At 36.5% G+C, this 22,212-nt stretch overlaps 1 protein-coding gene across 4 annotated transcripts in view; it reads right to left on the bottom strand.

Moving 5' to 3' along the window:
• The window catches only part of RANBP17 (RAN binding protein 17), a 310,647-nt gene that overhangs the window by 95,173 nt on the left and 193,262 nt on the right, over positions 1 to 22,212 (bottom strand). For 3 of the 4 annotated variants that reach the window (XR_008664360.1, XM_055325097.1, XM_055325099.1), the window contains exons 15-17: positions 9,059 to 9,118; positions 1,216 to 1,289; positions 94 to 174 (exon numbers count right to left, since the gene is read on the bottom strand). Coding sequence is in view for 3 of the 4 variants with exons in the window: in XM_055325097.1 (XP_055181072.1) it covers positions 94 to 174; positions 1,216 to 1,289; positions 9,059 to 9,118 (215 nt within the window). In the remaining variant the exon portion in view is untranslated. The remainder of the gene's footprint in view (positions 1 to 93; positions 175 to 1,215; positions 1,290 to 9,058; positions 9,119 to 22,212) is intronic. The other variant, XM_055325100.1, reaches the window with a different exon arrangement.

Here is a 22,212-nt window from a genome sequence, read left to right as displayed (position 1 = left end):
TACAGACGTTAAGAGCAAGGAAAATACCTGGCCAATAGAATGCACCTGTTTGGGTGTTTCTATATATTACTAGATATATAGTAAAAAGGATATCCAACAGAAAGGTCATTTAGGAACTGGAGAGTCCTTGAAATCACAGGCTCACATCTCCCCCAGTATTTAAGATTCGTAACACTAAATATGAAAAAAAAAAAAAGGCTTTAATTGTAAGTAAGGCATTTGCTTGCATAGAGAGAACATGGAGATACACATATATTTATAAGTTAGGTGACCTAAATCAGAAACATCTCACTAAGTTGAAAAATGGGTTTAAATACCGCTGGATCATTTTCTATCCTATTCTCTCTAATGGCATAATCAAAATTATATCCAATCAATGTATAATGAACACTGTTCTCCGAAAAAAATTCTATAAATTTAGTTTTATAAATTAAAAAATTGCCTAAGTGTTTCACAAAAGAAACATCAAGTTTGTATGCAAAACAAACATATTAGGTAATGACAGCAAGAGTTACAAAGGTAGTCAAACAGAGGTTCACAATTACGCCATGAAATGAACCACCAAACTTGTGGCTCCCATGCTCACTTCTTAAAATCATAATTATTGGTATAGCTTTGTTCTCTGCAAGCAACATAGCACTGTCTGTTACACAGATAAACTGGGCTGCCAATGGGAGGTATACAAATTTAGGCTAAATATACAAAATTATGCTCATGAGTAGAAACTAGTTAATTCTGCTAACAGATTATAAGGATGATTTAAGGGAAAGTTTCCATGAGGATGTCTCGGATAGTCATAGGTTCCTACTGGAAACAATGAATGCCCTGTCTTAAGGCAATCTAACCTCTCTCAATGATTCCAGTTTGCAAAAATCTCTTTAGTCAATCTTTGAAACTGGGAATTTTCTTCCTAATTAAAAACAAAAATGCTGCCCACTTGAAGAGTCAAAGTCTATAAATGTTTTAAAACCATGTTTTGATGTTGCATGCTGCAGTTGTATGGGTACCTTGACAAATAAGAATGTCTTTTGGGTGGTAAATTTTAAATATGTGAAATTAAGTTTCAATTACGAACAATGCTGCCATTCTAAGAATTAAAGCATAATTTAAAAAGGTCTTGTATTAAAAAATTAAAATTATTAAGAGATTTAAACACAGCAAAAATATCTACTACATTCAAAGCAAGAACAACAAAAGAAAAATCAAAGAACTCACATTTTCGTCATGAATGTTTCTAGAACATGGTTGTCATCTGTTATTCCTAAAACTTCTGACATACGGGCATATACCTGGATGAAAACATTTAATTGTTAAAAGCTTTATCATTAACATATATTTTCAAGAGACTATTCAAATTGAACAAATGTGAGGTTTAAAGCATTGCTGAATCCACAATGAAGAAGGGAATGGGTAGAGGGAGCAAAGGAAGGATTTTTTTTTAAAGTATAATTTAAAAATTTATTCTCTTTTTCTTCCAGGAAGTACCTCTCTTATTTTGAAATACATACCCACACTCACATACTCATTTTATTCCCAGCATATCACATATTTTTTTTTCTCAAAGTGGTAAACCACCCCCTTCTCAAAGATGGGCATATGTATAAAAAGGGCTGAAACATGGAGTGTCTCAATAAAAGGTTCCAACATTTAAAAAAATTTCCATCTATCCCAGCTATCAGCAAACCATCAAATAATTCAGGATTATGTCAGTCAGTTATAAAAAAAAGGATTTCAAAAAGAAGAGGAAGTTAAAGAATTTACATTTTCCTCAAAAATCTCTCATTTAAGCTCCCCCAAATACAGAGATAGGTCTTACTTTCCATGCTGAAACTGAAATCCCAGGCTCAGAGATTCTCTGCTGAATACATCAGGGCCTGGGAATCCACTAAGCTTCCAATTAGGGAGTGTTGGTTGCAGACTTTGGGGTGCAACATTTCAGTCCCAACCCAAGCCACATTGAGCTTATAAACACATATCCCACTTTAAGTGGGAAATTGTCACCAGCAGCCAATGGAATATTCCCTAATAGCCTGGCAAAGCTGAGAGGTGGGTTGACACCTCCATACTCCCTGATGCTCTGGTGTGATTCCAGGTTATCCCTGCCAGACACCAGCTGTATAGGATTTCTCTTCTGTGATTTGATCCCCTGTGATTGTGTTCTCTCACTTTCTCTTGATCTGCCTATTTCCTAGGGTACAGTATGGCAACTTAACTTTCACTCTCTATGCCTTTAGCTTTTCACATGTAAACACCAGCTTGGTATACAGCCATAGGTCACAAAGGCGAGATAAAGATCACAGAGCACCACAAATCACCAGAATTAAAGGGTTATACAGGGGAGGAAGGCTGTTCATTGCAGAGATCTCGTATCTGGATTTTAAACACTATACAAAGCAGAAGTGTGTGTTCTGGGCTTCCAACTTAAGTCCTATAACCAGGAGCTGCTCCAGCCAGTGGTGAGTGAGTGGGGGAGAGAGAGAGAGAGGGAAAGGAAGGGGCAAGTGGAGAGGGCAAGAGAAGGAAGGAAGGGGCAGAAGAGTGGATGGGAAAAGCTGGGGGGACAGAAAGGAAGACTGCGATTGACATTCCTGTTGCCTCTTCTGCTAATTTCTGAGCCCTACAGAAAAGCATTTTAATGACTGTATCTAGGAGTTTGCTCACAAGAGTAGGCCTTTGTCTCCTAAGATTGAAGCTATCACTGTGTTTGTAAGATGTTTAGAGAGAAGAAGGAGCCAGGGAGAGAAAATCTCGGGAATGAGTTACCACCAATCCTCAATGATCAGAAACCTTGAAGCACACAAAAAGCTCAAAGGAAGACTGGTATGTGGAAAGGGAAGTTTCCCTTATCTCAGCATGATCCAAAACCTCTCTATGGAAGTCAACTGGGCCCTTGGAAAATCTGATACTGATATGATTGATGGCACACGAGGCCCTTCACAACTTGGCCCCAATGTACCTTATCTTCTAGCATTTGCCTCCATCTGAGGTCACAATAAAATACTGATGGATCACTGAGGCTCCTTATACAATTTCAGATTTTTTTAAAAAAAGATTTTATTTATTCATGAGATACACACACACACACACACACACACACACACAGAGAGAGAGAGAGAGAGAATGGCAGAGATACAGGCAGAGGGAGAAGCAGGCTCTACGCAGGGAGTCCGACGTGGGACTTGATCCTGGGTCTCCAGGATACACCTTGGGCTGCAGGCGGCGCTAAACTGCTGTGCCACAGGGGCTGCCCCAATTTCAGATTTCTAGGAGTTCATGTACTGTTCATTTTGCCTAAATCAGCTTTCTTCATACTCTTCCCTTGATTCCCATTCAAAAGTTGTATCTCCTCGGAAGCCTTCTCTGCCTTCCCAGGAGGAACAAGTTGCATTATCCTTTATTTTCCCACAGTCTCTGGTCAATCCTTCTCTTATGGTATTTTTCACACTGTAATTGCCTGGGTGTCCCTCACCCCCACTACACTGTATCATATTTTTGTAAAACCGAAGTTTACATTTTCAAGACTTTATAAATGCTATTTTTTATAGCATAACTCAGCATTAATCTAATTTAGATTTTACCCATGCCACACTGAAGAATAAAACCACAATAACTAAAAAGTGATTTTAAACATCTAAGACATTTTAGCATTTAAAAAATAGCTTTTCTTTAATTGGTAGTAATTACAAGGAAGTTTTCTGTAGTGTCCCTAGCTTCAAGAAAGAAGGAAGCTAGGCAGGCAGGTCTGTTGTGCTCTGCTGTCAAAACAGTTTCTCAGAGCATCAGATTTGACCCAATAAGATACTAGAAAAAACAGTCAACATTGACACATGGCAGTGCTTTAATCCACAATTATCCTTGTAACTTGCACCATTCCTTTTATCATCCATTAGCTTTGATTCCCATTATCCCATCTAGAACTGTGTCAACGCTTTTGTCCCTGGGGATTTCTCTCCACTACTAGGATCTGACAGTCAAGCTGGAGTACTAAACAGGATCATTACCTCTTAAATCCACTTATCTGATCTACTGAATAGTAAATTGAAAAGCTCATTAAGAGCAACAATCTGATTTGTTTTCACGTGTGACAGGGTCATTTAAAATCAATGTATGATTACTGCATTTCTTTTAAAAGACTCTCACATTTTCCAAGGAACCTTATCATTCAGGAAGCATGCAGATAATATGAAAATGTCTTCAAACATTTGGAATTCAATTACAACATAGGCATATAATTTGGGGGTGGGAAGTAGTCTGTCCAGTGAGGAAATATCTTTAAGAATGCTTACCACAAAGCACAAATCAATGAATGCTTTCTACAGGAAAAATTCTAACACAATATTTAGGAGTTTTCAACATTTTCTAAAACTTCTATCATTTTACCAAAAAAAATTTTTATTACAGGAAGAAGAAACTACATCACAATACTCATTTTAAGGAAGGATATAGAAGTTAGCATAGGAATACAAGAAGGGAGGAGAAAAAAAACCTTCCTTTAAGTTCATAGATTTATTTCAGAATCATTTAAGGTAATAAGATCATTATGAAAAATAAGCAAAGGTCTAAGAAATAAGAGACTAATAAGCTCATGTGTGTTGTCCATCCTTCTCTAAGGGATATGGTGAAGTTCAAATTAGCTATGCCTTTCTTTGGTCAGTGTTTCATATAACCAATGTGTACTCATCACAAGCTAGTTTTGCCTGGCCATCCGTGCCTTCTTCCCACTCTTCTTTTTTAAAATTTTACTTTTTAATATGACCGTATTTCTCTATTAGACTATAAGCTCCCTGAGGGCAGAGATGATGTTCTTTTATCTCCCTTGCCTGATACTCAATAAATGTTGGTTAAACAAATTAGAAAATGAATATATTGTTAAAGTGCACATTTTGGTTGATTTCATTTCTTTCATAATTTTTTAACAAAAGCAAAACAACCATGAAGGGTATGGTTTTTGCACAGAACTTTTTTTCTCTGTAAAAATAATATATCCAAAATTCTACTTACCAGAAGAAACCCTGATAAAATTTTATTATTTAAAAAGCTCTCCCTTCCTCTGATACTGAGTATCCACTGTTGCCTGCCTATTTGTGGCACTTCTCATATGATATCGTACTATTAATTTTCCATGTGCATATGTCTTTCCTCCACTATTTCAAGCAAGTGCTGAGGGAAAATATTTATTTCTTTTAACATCTCCAGAATATTTAGAACATTCACGTGACAACCTTAGCAATGTAGAAAAGAAACATGGGCTTTGGTTCCCAAAGATAACTGAATTTGAATTCTGGATCCGCCACTAACTAGGTTAAAGTCTCTGAATCTTGGTTTCCTATCTGTAAAATAGGAATAATAATACCTACTTAATGGCTTTTGGACAGATGAAATGATGATACCAAAATACAGAGCCTGGCATTTGGTAGTTACTCAACAAATGCTGCTTCTCTCCTGGACCCCTTCTTATAAGTAGGTACTAAAAGCTGTCAGCTAATACCTTTCTTCCAAGAGAAGGCTCATTATATAAAAAAACCCCAGAAAAGTGCTTATCTCGAAGATTTTCACACTTTACAGATAAAGTTAAACAAAACCTTAAATCTGTACTAACTTTGAAATCTTTACATATATATTCAGTCAATTCACACTAATAATGGTCAGGGGTATTTGTTAAAAGCATAAAACTTCAAAATTTCATGATACAAATCTGAATTTTTTCTACTTCTACGTAGCTATTATCTTAGAAGCTAGGAAAATTACCATTCTAACCACTCATCCATCTTTTTAGCTCTTGAAATGCAGGAAGTTGTTAAAAATGTAAGAAATCATCATTATTACAGATTTGAGAAAACATGCTCCTAAAAAAACTGTTCTAATATGTTTGTTTTCTTATCTTTATTTTACTCTGTTTATTTTACTTTTTAATTTCAGAAGAGTATTTGGGTATGTACATAATGCTTCACAATGCATATGTCCTCCTCTAACTCCTCTATTAACCAAAGGACAAATATTGCCTGTGAACAGGCAGGTAGCTTAAGTGATCTTGTATCTGGCTTTTTAAAAGGGAAACCAGGCAAGATAAGAAAACCAGACAAGGAATAAGCATACAAATAGAAGTAGGATTCTGAGTTGTAAATTTAATTTAATAAAGAATAAAAGCATATGGTGTGATAATTTTTTAAATTGCTTTCTTTTTCCAATCCTAATTCTTGGTCTTGGGTATCTGCAGTGTTGTCTCTAACATTCTGGTTATAACTTTGAAGAAACTAATTATGTCAATCCTTAAATTTGAAGTAGATTACAGAACTGGGAAACCCAGAATATTAGTTCCTAAAGGTTGTATGGATATATAATGACAGTCACAGAAATTCAATAACAGCCCTCTATGAAATGTACTCAAAAGCACCACATGAAACAAATTAAAAAGAACAATGAATCTCTCATTCTGTGCAAATAAGAAAATAAGAGAAAACACTGGTTCTATAGGTTTTCATAAGAGTTGTTATAATGAATTAAGATTTTGGATAATGAATCTTCAGAAAATTACAGTAAGCTAATACCCTTAGGCCTTCTATAAATGTTTAAGATGTTATAACTTCTCAAAGAGCTTTTGTAAGCAGGCTGAATGCAGAAAATTAGCAGTGCTGTGGGAATCAACAACAAAGTATTCTAACATCAGATGATATACTTTCTTGAACCAATCTATTCCCCAAAATTCGCATCTAATAATACAAAATTGATACCACAATTTTTTTTAAAACTCCAATAATTATACATTTTACAGTATTGTTTCAATCTGAAGTGATTTATCAAGATTTTTAACTGGTTGTAATTTGGTAAAACAAAGCCTGTCACCAGAAAGAATCCAATATAGTGAAAGCAATAACATTCCTTAGGAAAAGAATTTTGGAACTTAGTGTGATATTACTTATTACGAATAAGAAACCAATTTTTGTATTTTTGTCTTAGGCTTCAAGCACCCCTGATGTCAATGTAGTGCTTTCTATAAAAGAGACCCGTTGAAGTGAGAGGTGGGGGTGGGGGGTGGGGGGGGGGAGGAGAAGGAGAGGTGTAAGAGGGAATAGAGGATTTAATGACTTCGACCTAAATCGTTTGGAACTAAAGATACTGAGGTCTTTCATTAATGCTTGAAGCAAGTTAAAACATGATCACAATTAACTTATGAGTACAACAAAAGGTATAATGGTACAAATATCATTGCTTCATATTAAATATACAAACTTAGTGCTGCTGAATAGATACACGTTAATCTTGGTTGAATAATTTTCCCATATCATTTAACGTGGCATCACAAAATATAAGACCAAAATTAGGTAAAAAAAATATTTTGCCAGAATTTAATTTTAAAACCATAATTAATGATGGAAACCAATTGGTAAAAAGGTTAGAATTCTGCTTGCCTGATTCAGTGGAATACAGAACGGCAACTGACAAAAGAAAAGCTGGCTATGGAAGTACAAAATAAATATAAATGTTAAATGTTTATTTCAATTAGAATATCTGAACCCACCATCTGTGGTGGCCATCTTGCTAAGGGGACATGTACCTAACAAATCTCTTAAGAGGCATTCCCAATCTGCTTGAATAAGCCATTGTATAAGAAAACTTGGAGCGACCACTTTGGCCTCATATTTCCTTCGCTCTACATCCTGTGGCACAAAGCACGAACTCAGCAGGCTGGGGTGCAGGGCTGCCTGCTGCCTTGTGATAATCCCCTCTCCCAGTAGGGGCCTCCACTGATGCATGGCTAAGAACATGCTTCCTCTTTTGCTTGCACCCCAGTGGGGTTTCCATTCCTAACTTGGGCCCAAATCCAGACTACTAAGGAAGGGCTCCAGATGCTGCCAGAGATATTTCTGGATTAGTTTCTAAACAATCATTTATTTGAAAGAGGAGTACAGGTACAGTGTGAAAACCAGCAATACTGGTAATTTTGGAGAGATTCTTTCCCTGTCTCTCCCCCCACCCCACCCCCACCCACCCTGCCCAGATCTAAGGTCTAACTACCACCTGTTCAACAGAAGCTGGCTGTTTGCCTCATTTTCCTTCAGGGAGCCACTGACTAAGGATCTCCACCAGCATGAACCTAATGTCTCCCGACAGGCTCTCACTAGCCAAGAGGGACCTGGGTCGAGTGCACCAGTTATTGGTCACAGGATACACAGCTCATAGAAAGCCTCCTGTGGTGCAACCAGCTGAAACCCAACTAGAGAAGATGGGGAGTGTACATTTGTCCTGACACAGCTTTGCTCCTGCTGGCTGCCAACTCACTCCATGTCTGGGGCCAAGCTTCTGTTGGACTAGTCTTCTGTGGCTAAAACCATGAGAAAGCACTGGGTAAATATATTATCTTCCCAAGCTCATACAATGAGAAGCTAATCATGGCTATGGCACAAGTCTACTAGAAGAAGGCCTGATGAATAATTCTGGTGGAAGATTTTGAGACTATGGTTTAAAGGGGAGCATTTCAGGCATTTTATTTATAAATCTTTGCAATAGCAAATTTATATCATGATTAGATTTTGGAGCAAAGAAGTTGATGCTAGTTGAAGTTTGTGAATGGGAAATAAAAGATTTATTTTTTATTTTTTATTTTTTACTATAATTCCCCATTCCTTTCAAAGGCGTCCACCAGAAACATTCTGGCATAAGGAATACATGTACTATAGACACCATTCAATGTAGACACTGAATAGATGCTATTCAGTGTGGATAAAGAAAACTTCCTCCTTTCAGGTATGACTAACTGGTTAGAACTGGCCACTTCAGAAATGTAATTGAGAAACCTACGCTGCTTTCATCACTCTATGCAATCATGCTATGCAGAGTCTTTGCAGTTAATACTGCTTAGTAGCTGAGGACTGAACATCTGGTTTAAAACATGCATACTGTAGATAGGTTATATAGTGCATAAAAAGGGAACCCAGACAAGGTACCCCTACACTTATCACTGTGAGCATGTAGCTATTTTAGTAATAAGAACCTGGGGCTGTGGTGAGACAAGCATAAAGACTGGTGACCCACCACAATAACCAGCAGCTCAACTCACCTTAACTATTTTCCAAGCCTTCTCTGGAACTCTGGACACATCACTCCTCAGGCGTACAACCTAAAAAGCACAGAGTTTAGGGACCTGGCACCTGACGTTAGGGACAAGGGAAGAGCAGAAGGCCTTCCCAACTTCAGATATAGGGAGGATGTGGCTCAGGATCTTTGTGGCTGTCACTTAAAATACTCTGGGGATTTTGATTTTATTCTGTAAGCTATGAGCAAAGACAATGGTGACGTGCTGTGTAAAGCCTGGATGTGTTTATAAATACTACACAATGGGTTTGCTTCCATGGAATAATTCAAGAAACCAATTACTAGAGGATAGTCCTAGAAAAGAACAAATTATCAGTAATAGTTGACAGAGCTGTTTTTAGGACTCTCTTGGCACTGTTGTTGCTCATGAGGCACTCTCATTAGGCAAGTGTGGCAACCAGGGCTATGGATTTAAAGTAGGCTGAGTTATCTCTTCATGAGTAAGAGTATGTTTTTAATAAATGGAACTCATTTCCATGGTCATTCAGAAGGTAAGTACATCATACAGTCTTCTACCACTTAATCTAATTCTTGCACACACACTTTCCCCCAAATTCTCTACTCTAAATGCAAAATAAATTATAGTTACGTGGGTACTAGGACTTTACCAGATCCCCACCTCTACTTCTAACATCTTTATTTTATTCTTACATGTTACCTATTAATATTCTATTTCTGTCTCCACATTGTCTCTCTGAAACGTGTCCCATTTTCTACATCCCATGCAACTTCTGTACCTTCTTCCTCCTAAGAAACTCAACTCTCTTTGGGAAGTACAATCTGACACAGAGTAGAGGAATAATGGCCCAAAGAATGAAAAAGGGGGTGTCAATCACATCAGCCCCATTTGTACTACTCTGTCAAATCAGCTATGTTCATTATGTTCATTTTTTCATTATATTCTCAAATTTTACTCAAAATGTTGTTACCATAATCTGTTTTGCCTTTCAATTTCCATCCTTCATGCTAGCATAGTTAGTGAAAACTTTACTTTAGTTAGTGAAAACTTTAACCTACCCCAAATGCAAGTGATCAGAGTTTACCTTCTAGTGGCCCATTAATGCCTTCCAACTCTAACACCTGATTTCTCTGGGTAGGCAATATCTGGGGCAACAGGTTAGGTCCTGCTTCCATTTTAGTTTTCCCACTGAACACTTCTCCATGTTGAAAATTAGCTAAAACATACCAAAATCTTAACTGGTGGACCAAGATGATACGCATTTGCCCTGGAAGTATCATCTTCTCTCAGTAAAACAGAAACAGGCAAGTAATTGTTTAGGTATTTTTGGTAACTTCACCTTGGAGGAAACACAGAATATATGCGTAGTGTAATACACACGGGGTTTTGAGGGAGACTCTGTTACTTGCTAGTGTAGCATAGTACTTGGCAGATAACAGGCATTCAATAAATATTTTTATTTAATGAATTAACTATAATCCTAGTTAAATTATTTAGCTTTTCAGAGTTTCAGCTTCTTCATCTGTAAAATGGGAAGAATAATAACACAAAAACACAATAACAATATTACAAACTAGGAGTCTAGTGAAATGGTTAAGTCCTACTCTGAAGCCCAAGACTACTTGGATTCTACCACTTACTGGGTGATTTTTTTTTTTAAGATTTTTTATTTATTTATTCATGGGAGACACACACACAGAGAGAAAGAGAGAGAGAGAGAGAGGGGGGGGGGGGCAGAGACACAGGCAGAGGGAGAAGCAGGCTCCATGCAGGGAGCCTGACACGGGACTCGATCCCGGGACCCCAGGATCATGCCCTGGGCCGAAGCAGGCGCCAAACCACTGAGCCACCCAGGGATCCCCTACATAGCTAATTTTTTGCAAGATTACACCCTGGGCTGAAGGCAGCGCTAAACTACTGAGCCACCGGGCTGCCCTTACTGGGTGATTTTGATCAAGTTCCTTTCTGTCTAAACCTCAGTTTTCTCGAATAAAATATAAGGATAATATTAGGACTAATTTATGATATTTTTTAGAGAGTTAGTTAATTCGGAAAGCACTTAAAACAGTCCTGGCACAGAGTATAGTAAGTATTAATTATTATTATTGTCATAATATGTTGTAGCACTGCCAGCATAGTGTCAGAAGCACTTAGGAAGTTTTTAGTATATGGTGAGCACCAAATAAACACTAGCTATTAGCCCTCAGAACAGGTGGCCAGTAAATAGCCACTATTATTTTTAAGTAACATCTAGTCAAACATTAGTCTGACTTTAAGATTATGAGGCACACATCAAGATGACAGTCCCTTTTCTTTGTGCTTTATCTGGACCAGATGCTAGAAAGGAGATACATACACCTTCTAGGTTGGTATATGTGTAGCTTTAGTGATGGTTACAGAGAGATTAGAGGGGAGTGAGCCCTAATGAAAGGCAGCCTTACTCCTAATCTTATATCTTCTATCTTAAAGGAGGAGGAACAGAAGAGCAATGGGAAAGGAGACAGGAGGAAAACAGAATGCTCTGTGGCAAAAGGTGAGGTTTGATCTCAAGGGCTCATTTGTATCACCTAAGTTCTTGATTTCAAAGCCCTCATTTTCTTTTTTTGAGTCCTCAGGAGTTCCTGTTTCCCATTTCCAGGGCAAGTTCTCCACTCACTGGGTAAGTAGATGCTTGATATCCTTGGGGCCAATAAATTATCAAAGTCTTCCCAATTTAGATGGGTGAGTCCATCCAGTCCTCCAAATTTTCTTTGCTAAATTAATGTACACAGGAAAGGGTTCCAGAACACCATCATTAGAGCTTTAAATTATCAAAAAAGCTTTTGTGTGGTAGGCTCAGTAAGAGCCGAACAGGGCTGCCCTCCATATGTGAATATCACAGTGGTCTCTGACACTAGACTATGGGGTGAGTTGGTTCTTATATAGTAGGATGGATTATATCAAATTCCTAGGATCTAGAACTAGCTTAGTTCTCTCGTGACTGATGGGTAGCCAGGATGAGAGGTCCAATCTGTGATTGTAGAGATGAGTTCCCCCCCCTTCCCCAGGGAAATAGAATGGCAAAGATGGGGATGAAACATGTGATGTTCGTTTTATCATTCATTATTACACTTAAAACTGAGCATGCCTAGACTCATGCCTAAACACATACACAGGCAATGTGATACAGTGGAAAGGAAACTTGGGTTTAGAGTAGGACCCAGGGTCCTGTCACTGAGCAAGTTTTTAAATCTTCCTGAAATCTTTTTTCCTATTGTGTAAAATGAAGATAATCATATCTATTAAGTAGAATACTGCTGAGAAGACTATAGAAAGTGTAATGAATAAACTGTAAAAGCACAAAAGCAGAAACCCAATGCAAGTTAGAGTAAGGTTGAAGACAGAACAGATCTTCAACTGATATTTCCTAGGCACTTATCATTCTACATTTCCTGAAAATACAGAATTTGTAACTTATAGCATGGACAATGTTTTATTTTATTTTATTATTTTTTTTTTATGAACAATGTTTTAATACTCAGTGCCTAGAACTTTAGGGATTTTAGGAATGGTAGGGTTGGAGAGTATTGTGTAAGGCAGCTGCACCCTCTGGGGAGTGTGGTATTACAGCCCGTATCTCATACATGCAAATGACCAGGAAAAAAAGGACAGTTGAGAACTTGGGACCATAAAGCATGAAAACATTTCTAATGAGTCAGGAAAGTGGGTCAAGAGGGAGTGTGGAAGGAAGTAGTGGTGAATACTTAAGACTCAGGAAAGGACAATGAGTGGCTTAAGGCTGAATTGAAAGGGTTAAAACAAAAATTGAGAATTCAAAGCCTCAGCAAATGTAAAGACATCAGTGTACTAAGGTGTTTTTGCATATTTCAGTATTGTCTATCATTTTACTACAATTTTCCTCATCAAAAGGTATGGGAGATTGTTCATAGAAACAATTCATAGAAAACAGTGTTCATAGAAACACTTCCAATTTTGTAACAGAAGTCAATCAGAAAATGTAATTCACATTGAAGAAAGTTGCTTCAAAGCCAACTTTGCTTAAACACATCTATTCAGTAAAGCAAGGGATACTGGCGCTGGGGAGCCATGCAGGCCTAGGGGAAAACAAAATCTCAATAAGTATGCCAAATGTGCTTTTATATTTCAAGATTCCTTCAACAGAGACATTATGGGGAGATAAAAATTAGGAAAACACTGAACTTAACTAATTCAAAATGTTGAAAAAATATTTTGCATTTATGTTTTATAACCAAGTGCTTTTCCCACATTTGTCCCAAGGCAGCAGATGAAGCACTATATTCACCATTGCTAATACTAGCAATTGGAACATGCTCTTTGGCAAGGCAGAAATAAGATAATTGTTCAACATAGGCTGGCTTTTCAGAAATACTGGAAGCATTGCCTGTAATTATAGACATCTGTCACTGCTAGCCACTCAGTACTAACCCTGACATCAATATACAACCATAGCACTAAACTGCCTGCAGGCATAGCAATGGAGACCAGATACGCTAGGCAGGCAATCATCTGCTTCATCCAAACTATCTGTCAAAGGTTCCCAACCACAAATAGCTCTTACATTTTGTATCCTTAGGATAATATGTTGATTTATTTTAGATTCTCTAATATTTACAGTCTAGGCCATCTACTAAAATAAAGAAACAAAACTTATGGCTAATGGAGGCAGTTACTGTTCACAGTCATCATAAAAGGTCATAGCTCAACCCTCAAATGTTAAAAATTGATGGCAGCTTTAACAATGTGCTATCATACAGATGTTTCCTTTTGTAGAGGCAATTATTTTCAATAGCAATTCAAAATGGTAAATACAATCTTTCATCAGCAAGTATGTTGCCATACTGATCTAATAGAAATGTTCATATTTTAAAGCCTTTTTTTAAAAGTAAAGACAGGTTCAATGTTGAATATTGAAGAATCCAGATTGTCAGTTTGTGTTTAGCTATACATATAGTACCATATCTGGCAACAGTTTTTACATATACAAATGATGTGATGTCTGAAAACCAGGAAATGATATTGAAGGATAAAATACTTGGTTAATGAATGAGTCAGCTGACATAATTTTGCTAGGTGTAAAGCTTACTGAAATATACATGTGCATGTACATTCATATTTTTAAAAGCCCAAAACCCGACTGTAGCTTTACATGTTACTCTCTTTTTTCTATTAAGCAGCCAGAGAAGCAAGCTGAAAATTATTAGATATTTAGACTAATTAGGAAATAAGCACTCACAATTATCATAATGTGTTACCAAAAACACAGATATTTCTTGGTCTGATCACAACAGCCCATGCTGAAGAAAAACTATTAATTACTGACAGACAGTTAGCTTACAAGTGAGCTGCATCTTAAAAACCTCTTTTAAAATACAATTGCTAAATGCCTTACAGTGCTGTAATGTGAGACAGGTTCAAATCTTATTACTTCACTGAAATTAAAACCTAAGTTTTAATACTGTTCAAGTCGAACAATGATTCCACACTTTATTGCTTTTGAAATCCCTTGATGATCATAGGAAAAAATGCCCCCGAGAAAAAAAGACTGTTTTCGATAAACAGAAAATACAGTTTGCACTCTTAGCCTCTTTGTCATCACAAAAAAAGGATTTAATGCCAATTCTTTAAAAAAAGACTTTTTTTCCACAAAATGTGCACCTTGTGTGCCATTTGTAAAATCAGTTCACTTTCTTTTATTTATTACTGCAGCGCGGCAAGGCAATAAAGAAGCTACCGATAGCTAATAAATTACATGCCTTTTAAAACAATTCTCTTGCTACAGAAACATGTAACTACAAACGTTTACATTTACATGGTACATCTCATGAAATGTCTATATTTGTGTCCTATTAACCATTTTGGTAAATTGTGGACTTTTACCAAGTAGCTGACAGAAAAAAAGACAAAGTGAATCACACATGTCGATGTGATAGAAAATAAAAGCCTTTCTAGTAAACTACTCTTATACTATTTGCACTTTCTAAAAATCCTCTAAAATTTATTGAAACACGTTTTGATAAATCATTTTATGCATCAAGAAGGTATTCAAAGATGTTCTAATCAAGGTTAATTTAAACTTAACTCAGTGAACACTGAGACCTAAGTAATTTTTCCCCCTAATTTATGTTCTAGTATCATGAAGTCTTTTAAAAATCATAGCTCCTAGCAGTTACTTAGAATAAATTATAAAAAGGAGGATCATTGTTAGAATAAACTATAAAAAGCAAGATCATTGGATGTAAGGCAAAAAAAATGCCCCAAATCTGTTCCTTAACACATTTTCTATTTTTTAGAAGATACAGAAACTTGGCTATTTATTTATGTAATAAATACTCATATCAAACATGCCTTGCTTAGTTATAACCAATCTTCCTTTTAAAAGTCTTATCTTTACATATTCACAAGGACTGCCTGAAAATCTTACTTTATGAAAGTAAACTGTTTATTTTGTCTTTCTTGCTTATCTAAGTATAAATGAATCCTGAAATATCTGTACTTCAATTCCAGGATTAAATTGTTAAATCAGGGTATTTGCTTAATGCCCTCATCCTCTACTCTCATGATGAGTGTGTATTTATGAGGTAGTATATTGTCTTTTATTATTAATTTCCTCCATTTCCTGTAATAGCTATCATAGCTGTGGCTTTTTTTGGTTTCATACCTACAAATTTCAGCTTTGCTCAATTATGCATGATGAACAGTGCTTCAATTTTCAAAGCATAAACAACTTTGTTCCTTTTCATATTTATTTCAAGAGGACAGTCTACTGTACAAATGAATAAAAATTCTATATTCTACAGCACCCCATTCCTCTATCAGATCTACTTTTCCCTGTTGCCTCTGGAAATCAGCTTATGATGATAAACAATTAGGAAATTTGTGGGAGATAACCTTTTTTGAAGAGTTCAATGAAACAATTTTTTTTTCATCTTCACAGATTTTTTTAAAAGGGGAGTCATTACCATCATAATGATGTCCCATAAACCATATATGTATGTATACAGAGAATCTTTGTACATTCCCTAATTTATGTTTTGCTTCTTTTTCATAGTAAATGCTTATGTTTATTGAAATCATGACCTTTCCCCATCTTGTAGCTGATTTAAAATGGTGAAATTCTCGATTAGCAACTGAGAAAAATAGGTGACAAAATATCTACTTTCTCTATGGCCCCTGTCTTTCCTTCATCTCATTAACAAAATTTTATTTTAAATATTTAATTACTTGTATTATCTTCCTTTTAGCTGGGAGAGGGCTCAATCATTGTATCATTTCTCTTGGATCACTAAGAATGTATATTCAAAGGACAGGTATCATGAACTCCATTTTTTTAGATGGGGAAAATCAAATAGTGGTTAGGAGATTGCTCAAGATTACACAGTAAAATGACCTCTTTTCCAATTTCCTATTCACAGGTCTCACTATTTGACAACACTGTTTCCTAGCTCCTGGGAAAAATATGTATTCACTGACATTTATCCTGGTAAATCCAAATTAAACTTTCTATTGAGTGCTATTCCATTCAGTGTATGTAAAATAACCCTGACTTATATTTGGCAACAGTATGACAGAGTGGAACCAGTGGGTGGTTCTTGGTGCCAATTGAGAGGGGTAGGGGAATTCATTTGTTTTACCTTAGAAGTGTGGAACGTTTATTTTTACATCAACCTCCTTAATTTGGTAAACAATCTGAAGTATATTGATACCTAGATTTCTTGGTCTCCTTTTGCAATCTTGAGTGGAAAAGTGGAAAACATAAAGCTGGACTTTTCTGGCCTCTTTTTGCACCAATATGCAACTCCTAGTTGTATTTTACTTATTTGTTTATGTAATTCAGAGAACTGAATGACGCGCTAAGAAACCCTGAAATTCACCTAGAAATACTTTCAGGACTTGTCCAAGATTAATCAGGTGATTTCCTTCATGTTCCCACTGTTTTTCTGCATATCAGTTACGGGCGTCATCATATTGAACAATGTTTGCTTGTCAGGTATGTCTGTGTTCTCAACCAGAGCCTGTGATGGCAGGACTAGCTCTCTCTAGTTACATAGTGCCCAATCTGTAGTGCATAGTAGGCAATTACATGTATAGTTGACTCTTCCACAATAGTTTGAACTGCAAAGGTCCACTTACAAGAGCAGACTTTTTATAGTTTGGTACTATAAATGCGTTTTCTCTTAATTATGATTTCAAAAACATTTTCTTTTCTTTATCTTACTTTATTGTAAGAATATAGTATATAAAACATGTAACATTGAAAATATGTGTTAATCCACTGCTAATATTATTGGTAGGGCTTCTGGTCAAAAAGTAGGCTATTAGTGTAAAATCTGGGGAGAGTCAAAAGTTATACCTGGATTTTTGACTATGTAAGGGGCTGGTACCCCCGATCCCCATGTCATTCAAGGGTCAACTGTATTTGTAATTCCAATGTGTATTTTTCCAACACCACCAAACAATTCTCCAATTCTCAGTGAAGACTGATTGGATGTCCCCAAAATTTAACTCAATTCTGACATTATCAACCTTGAGACAGTGTCAAATTTCATGGGTTTAAGGGCTCAGTCCCACAAGGCTGCCCCTAATTCAGGAGCCAAATGAAAGGAAAAAGAGAACAATACAACTTAAGATAAAGGTGGTGAGAATCAGCCTGATAGAGGGGAGCTATTGGAACTAAAATTGGCAAGTAGGTGGAGCTAGATTGTAGAGGACCTTAGAAGCCAAAGAGTGCTGGCTTGATGTAGGCAACAGATAAATCTTTGAGTAGGACAAGACTTAATGATAGAAGTGGTGTTTCAGATTTGTCCAACTAAACTACACTATGTATGATGGACCATAGCCAGAGAGGTCAAGCTTTTTTACCCTTCTTGGACCCTCCGTTGTCTCTAATATCATGTGTTCCCTCTCTTTGATATTCCAACCTTAATGTATGTACTAGTCTTTGGTGTCCCCTTTTTCTAATTCTTTATTTTTCTTTTTCTTTCTTTCTTTCTTTTTTTTTTTTTTTTATGATAGTCACAGAGAGAGAGACAGGCAGAGACACAGGCAGAGGGAGAAGCAGGCTCCATGCACCGGGAGCCCGACGTGGGATTCGATCCCGGGTCTCCAGGATTGCGCCCTGGGCCAAAGGCAGGCGCTAAACCGCTGCGCCACCCAGGGATCCCTAATTCTTTATTTTTCATTAAAATTTCTATTCTCCACATCATCGGATGGAGAGTGATCCCTGTCCATCCTCACACACCCAGTTCCTCATATACACTTGGGAGGCTCATCTGCTTACATAAGATAACAATTAAATATGCACCAAGATAACTAAATCCATAGCTCCAAAAGTAGGTACTGAATGTGGAAAAGAAATCCCTCTTTGCTTCAGCTGTATTACTGAAGAAAAGTAAAAGGGATGGGAACTGAAAAGAAATGTGAAAGTGGCAACATTATGACAATCTGGCTCTATTTCCTCACACAAGAGAAAGGTCTGAGGTGTGCCAGGAACTTGAAAGAGATTACTACTGCTTATATTAATTATATAATAATACAACATATCAGCTCAAAGGCTCACTTGGTTCCTTATTGTTTCTGACTACAATTCCCATGACCTACCCTCCAACTATGATCATGAACCTCAGAAGGCTGGAGATGTATCCAGATATTTCTATCTTTCCTTAATAGCTAGCTACCTCACAATCTTTCATCCATGAACTTTCAAACAATGTATTTTCATATTGTGGCACTGCTTGGAAAAACAAATTCTATGCATTTTATTATCCATCATCAAAAGTAAAATGTCCTCATTTTTCCTGAAATTGATGTAGGGCTAAGAGGACTCTTGAATTTAAATATTTGAGAAATTTTCAAGTCCTAACAAAATAATGATTTAAAAAAACAAAAACACAATCTTCCCTCTTAACTGTTCAACTTTCTACACTGAAGATGCCTAAGACTTTCATACTGTTGATTTTATAGTGTATATGTAAGCTGTGCTATAAAAAAAGTGAAATATATATTATATCTATTAACATTGTGTTTTTAAGTCATTGAACCACTGGGGCACCTGGGTGGCTCAGTCAGTGAAGAGGCTGACTCTTGATTTCAGCTCAGGATCAGGGTCCTGGGATTGAGCCGGAGTCTGGCTCTGTACTTAGCAGGGAGTCTGCTTCAGGATTCTCTCTCCTGCTGCCCGCCCCCGCCCCCCTTCTAAAATAAATAAATAAATCTAAAAGAAAAAAAAAGTCATTTGAACCATTGAATCTTTGTCGAGTCTCTTGTCCACAGACTACATTTTTGGGTAGTGACAAAGGTCCAGAAATACATAACAACATAGTCGTTTAATTCTGACTACAATCTTGAAAGGTGACTAGAGGTCTTAATGCTGACAGACAAAAACGTTTGAGGAAAAATCAAAATAGCTATTGTAAATTATTAGAAACATGCCACAACTGTTTTTCTTCTTTCTTTTTAAGTAAAATCATTTTTAAAAACCTTGGAAAAGCAGAAGCAGAGGAACAAGTGCCAACAGTATTTTTCAGTGACTAGAGAAGAAAATAAAATGCCTATATATGATCAAAGGCTAGAAAGTCAGGAACTTCACAAACCAAATGAAGTATGCTCACCTGCAACTAAATAAAATGTACCATCCCCGATTCCTTGTCTAGAAACCTCCTATCACATACCAAATCATCTCCTTAATATGACATTTTTTAAAAGCAGTATAGAAGAGTCCAAATTCCCAGTCTCAAGTATGACCTGAACAATTTTCTCTATTTCTCTGAGCATCAATTTCTTCATCTACAAAATGAAGATAATACCTACATCTTGTAATGTTGTAGAGAGGACTAGCAGTAATTTGGACACAATGCCTAGTATGCTATCTGGTGTGCAATAGGTACTTTATAAATACTATTTATACTGAGAACATAAGTTGCATATCTAGAAAATGACTAAGCTTATAAGGGATTAGGAGTTTGTGTTCAATTGTGCAGTGCTTTTCTTTTTCTTTTTTAAACAAGAAGGGATAAGTAAACCATCATTTGTATTCAATCACTATGCATCTGTCATTAATGTATGCACCATGGCCAAGTATCTATTTAAATTTAAATTTTGATGGCTGAGAGTAAGTAATTGGAAAGGGAGAAAAGCATTTTCATTACATAACATATAACATACTGCACCTAAATTAAAAAGTAACTATTCTCTTGAGCATTAAATGGGAATATGCTAAAAGCACCAGGTTTTTAAAGAACGGTAAGGATTCCTGGCTTACTGTGAAAAATTCCCAATTACTTTTAAAGCTTTTTAAAAAAACTCCAAAATGGCTGACAGTAGGTAAAGAGAATATAAAAGCAGATGGTTCGGACAGCCTGAATACAAAAAAGCAGGTCTTAGCAAAACAGAAGCATTTGCCAGTTTGCCAACGCTGCTGGTTCCTGCTTCCACATCCCACTTGCATCCCTCCCACATCTGCTCACTGGTGTTCACGTGACACACTCAACTGAAGCAAAGGATGAAGAGCAACAACCTGCAAGTCAAGAGCCTACTGAGATCTGTTATTTAACAATGGAACTCCCTTGTCTTTGCAGGATTTTCCTAACCATTTTAATCTTACAGAGGTGGAAGAATTATCATTATTCAAAATGAAGACATGGTCCTCAGATCTAAGATAACTATTTTAACAATAACACAATAAAGGGATATTAATATCTAGTTTATGGAACACATTAATAGAGATAGATGCAAACTAACTCAAATCTTAAACGTGTTTGCAGATTATACCCTCTACTACCCCAGTGCAATAAAATAAGAAATTGCTATAAATAAGCTTCTAGAACAGAAAGCAGTCACAGCATCTTAACCAAACTGCACGTTCTTACAAAATATCATACTTTTTTTGTTTTGCCCTGAAAAAACTAAGCTAGGAACTTCAAAGGAGAATATGATATAATTTAGAAGAAGGCTGAAAATACACTAAGTTAAAAGAATAAAATTAACAGTCATGTGGTGAGAGGACACAGATAGGAAACAGAATTCTCTTCCCTTTCAGATTCCCTTACTGGTGTGAAAGGGAGTCTGGAAAATCCCATAATGGACACTTGTGAAAAATGAGCATAACTCAGGCACCAATAAAAAGGAGTAGTGTAAAAGATACAGATAGAATATCACCAAAAGGGGTTAGGGATGCTGAGAGTAGATGCTGGTAAATATCAAACTAAGGAAGGAGACCTGGTAGAGGAAGCTGAGGTGATTTTATGAAATTGGTAAAGTCAGCATGAAAAGTGAGATGGCTCAGACATATTAACTGCAAAACCCACAGTCAGGTTCACTTTGCTAACACTCAGGACCTCTGAGTTGGCCCCTCTAGCTCTTTTACCCTACAACTGTGGGTACTGGACTTTCAGGGACAGGGATGATGAAAATGATGATGTAGATAATATAAGCAACTATGATTTACTGAGTGTTTATTATGTGCTAGGTACTATTTTAGGCACTTCAAATGCCTTATCTCATTTAATCAATCTAACTCTATGAAACAGGTGGGCATTAGTACCACAATTTTACCACTAGCAGAAACTGAAGCTCAGAGAAGTTATGTGATGTGTCTTATGAGTCACATAGTGTATTGACAGAGTTGGGATTTGAACTCAATTAAGAATAATGCCAAAGACTACACTCTTTCTTATGTGATCATGAAATGCTCTAAAATATATAATAGGTACATCAATACCAAATAGGATTAAACTATAAAACTTTTTGCAAAGCACATATAACAGCATCAGTCATGGGTTCATAATCACTTATACTATCAAAAAAATCACATTCTTGAAATGGGTTTTTCCAAAGAACACTGAAGTTCAATGAATTAGTTTACTGTTATTTATTTTTTTTACTTTTTAGTTCCCGAGAAAAGATAAGCATATAATTTCACTTGTTCTTCCATTTTTCCATAGACATTAACATACAGTAATTACAAATACTTACTAAAGTGTCTATGTCAGTCATTGTGTTAAGCCAGGGTTTCTCAACCTGAACACTACTGACAGTACACTATACTACTTCTCTAACAAAATAAATTAGGTTTCCCAGCCCTGAAGGATTGTGAAGGATACTTTTTTTCCTGGTTTAACTTATTACTATTACCTGGGGGAAAA

Source organism: Nyctereutes procyonoides, unplaced genomic scaffold (assembly GCF_905146905.1).
Source record: "Nyctereutes procyonoides isolate TBG_1078 unplaced genomic scaffold, NYPRO_anot_genome, whole genome shotgun sequence".
Classification (NCBI taxonomy): domain Eukaryota; kingdom Metazoa; phylum Chordata; class Mammalia; order Carnivora; family Canidae; genus Nyctereutes; species Nyctereutes procyonoides.
This window is presented reverse-complemented; position numbering and strand designations above follow the sequence as displayed.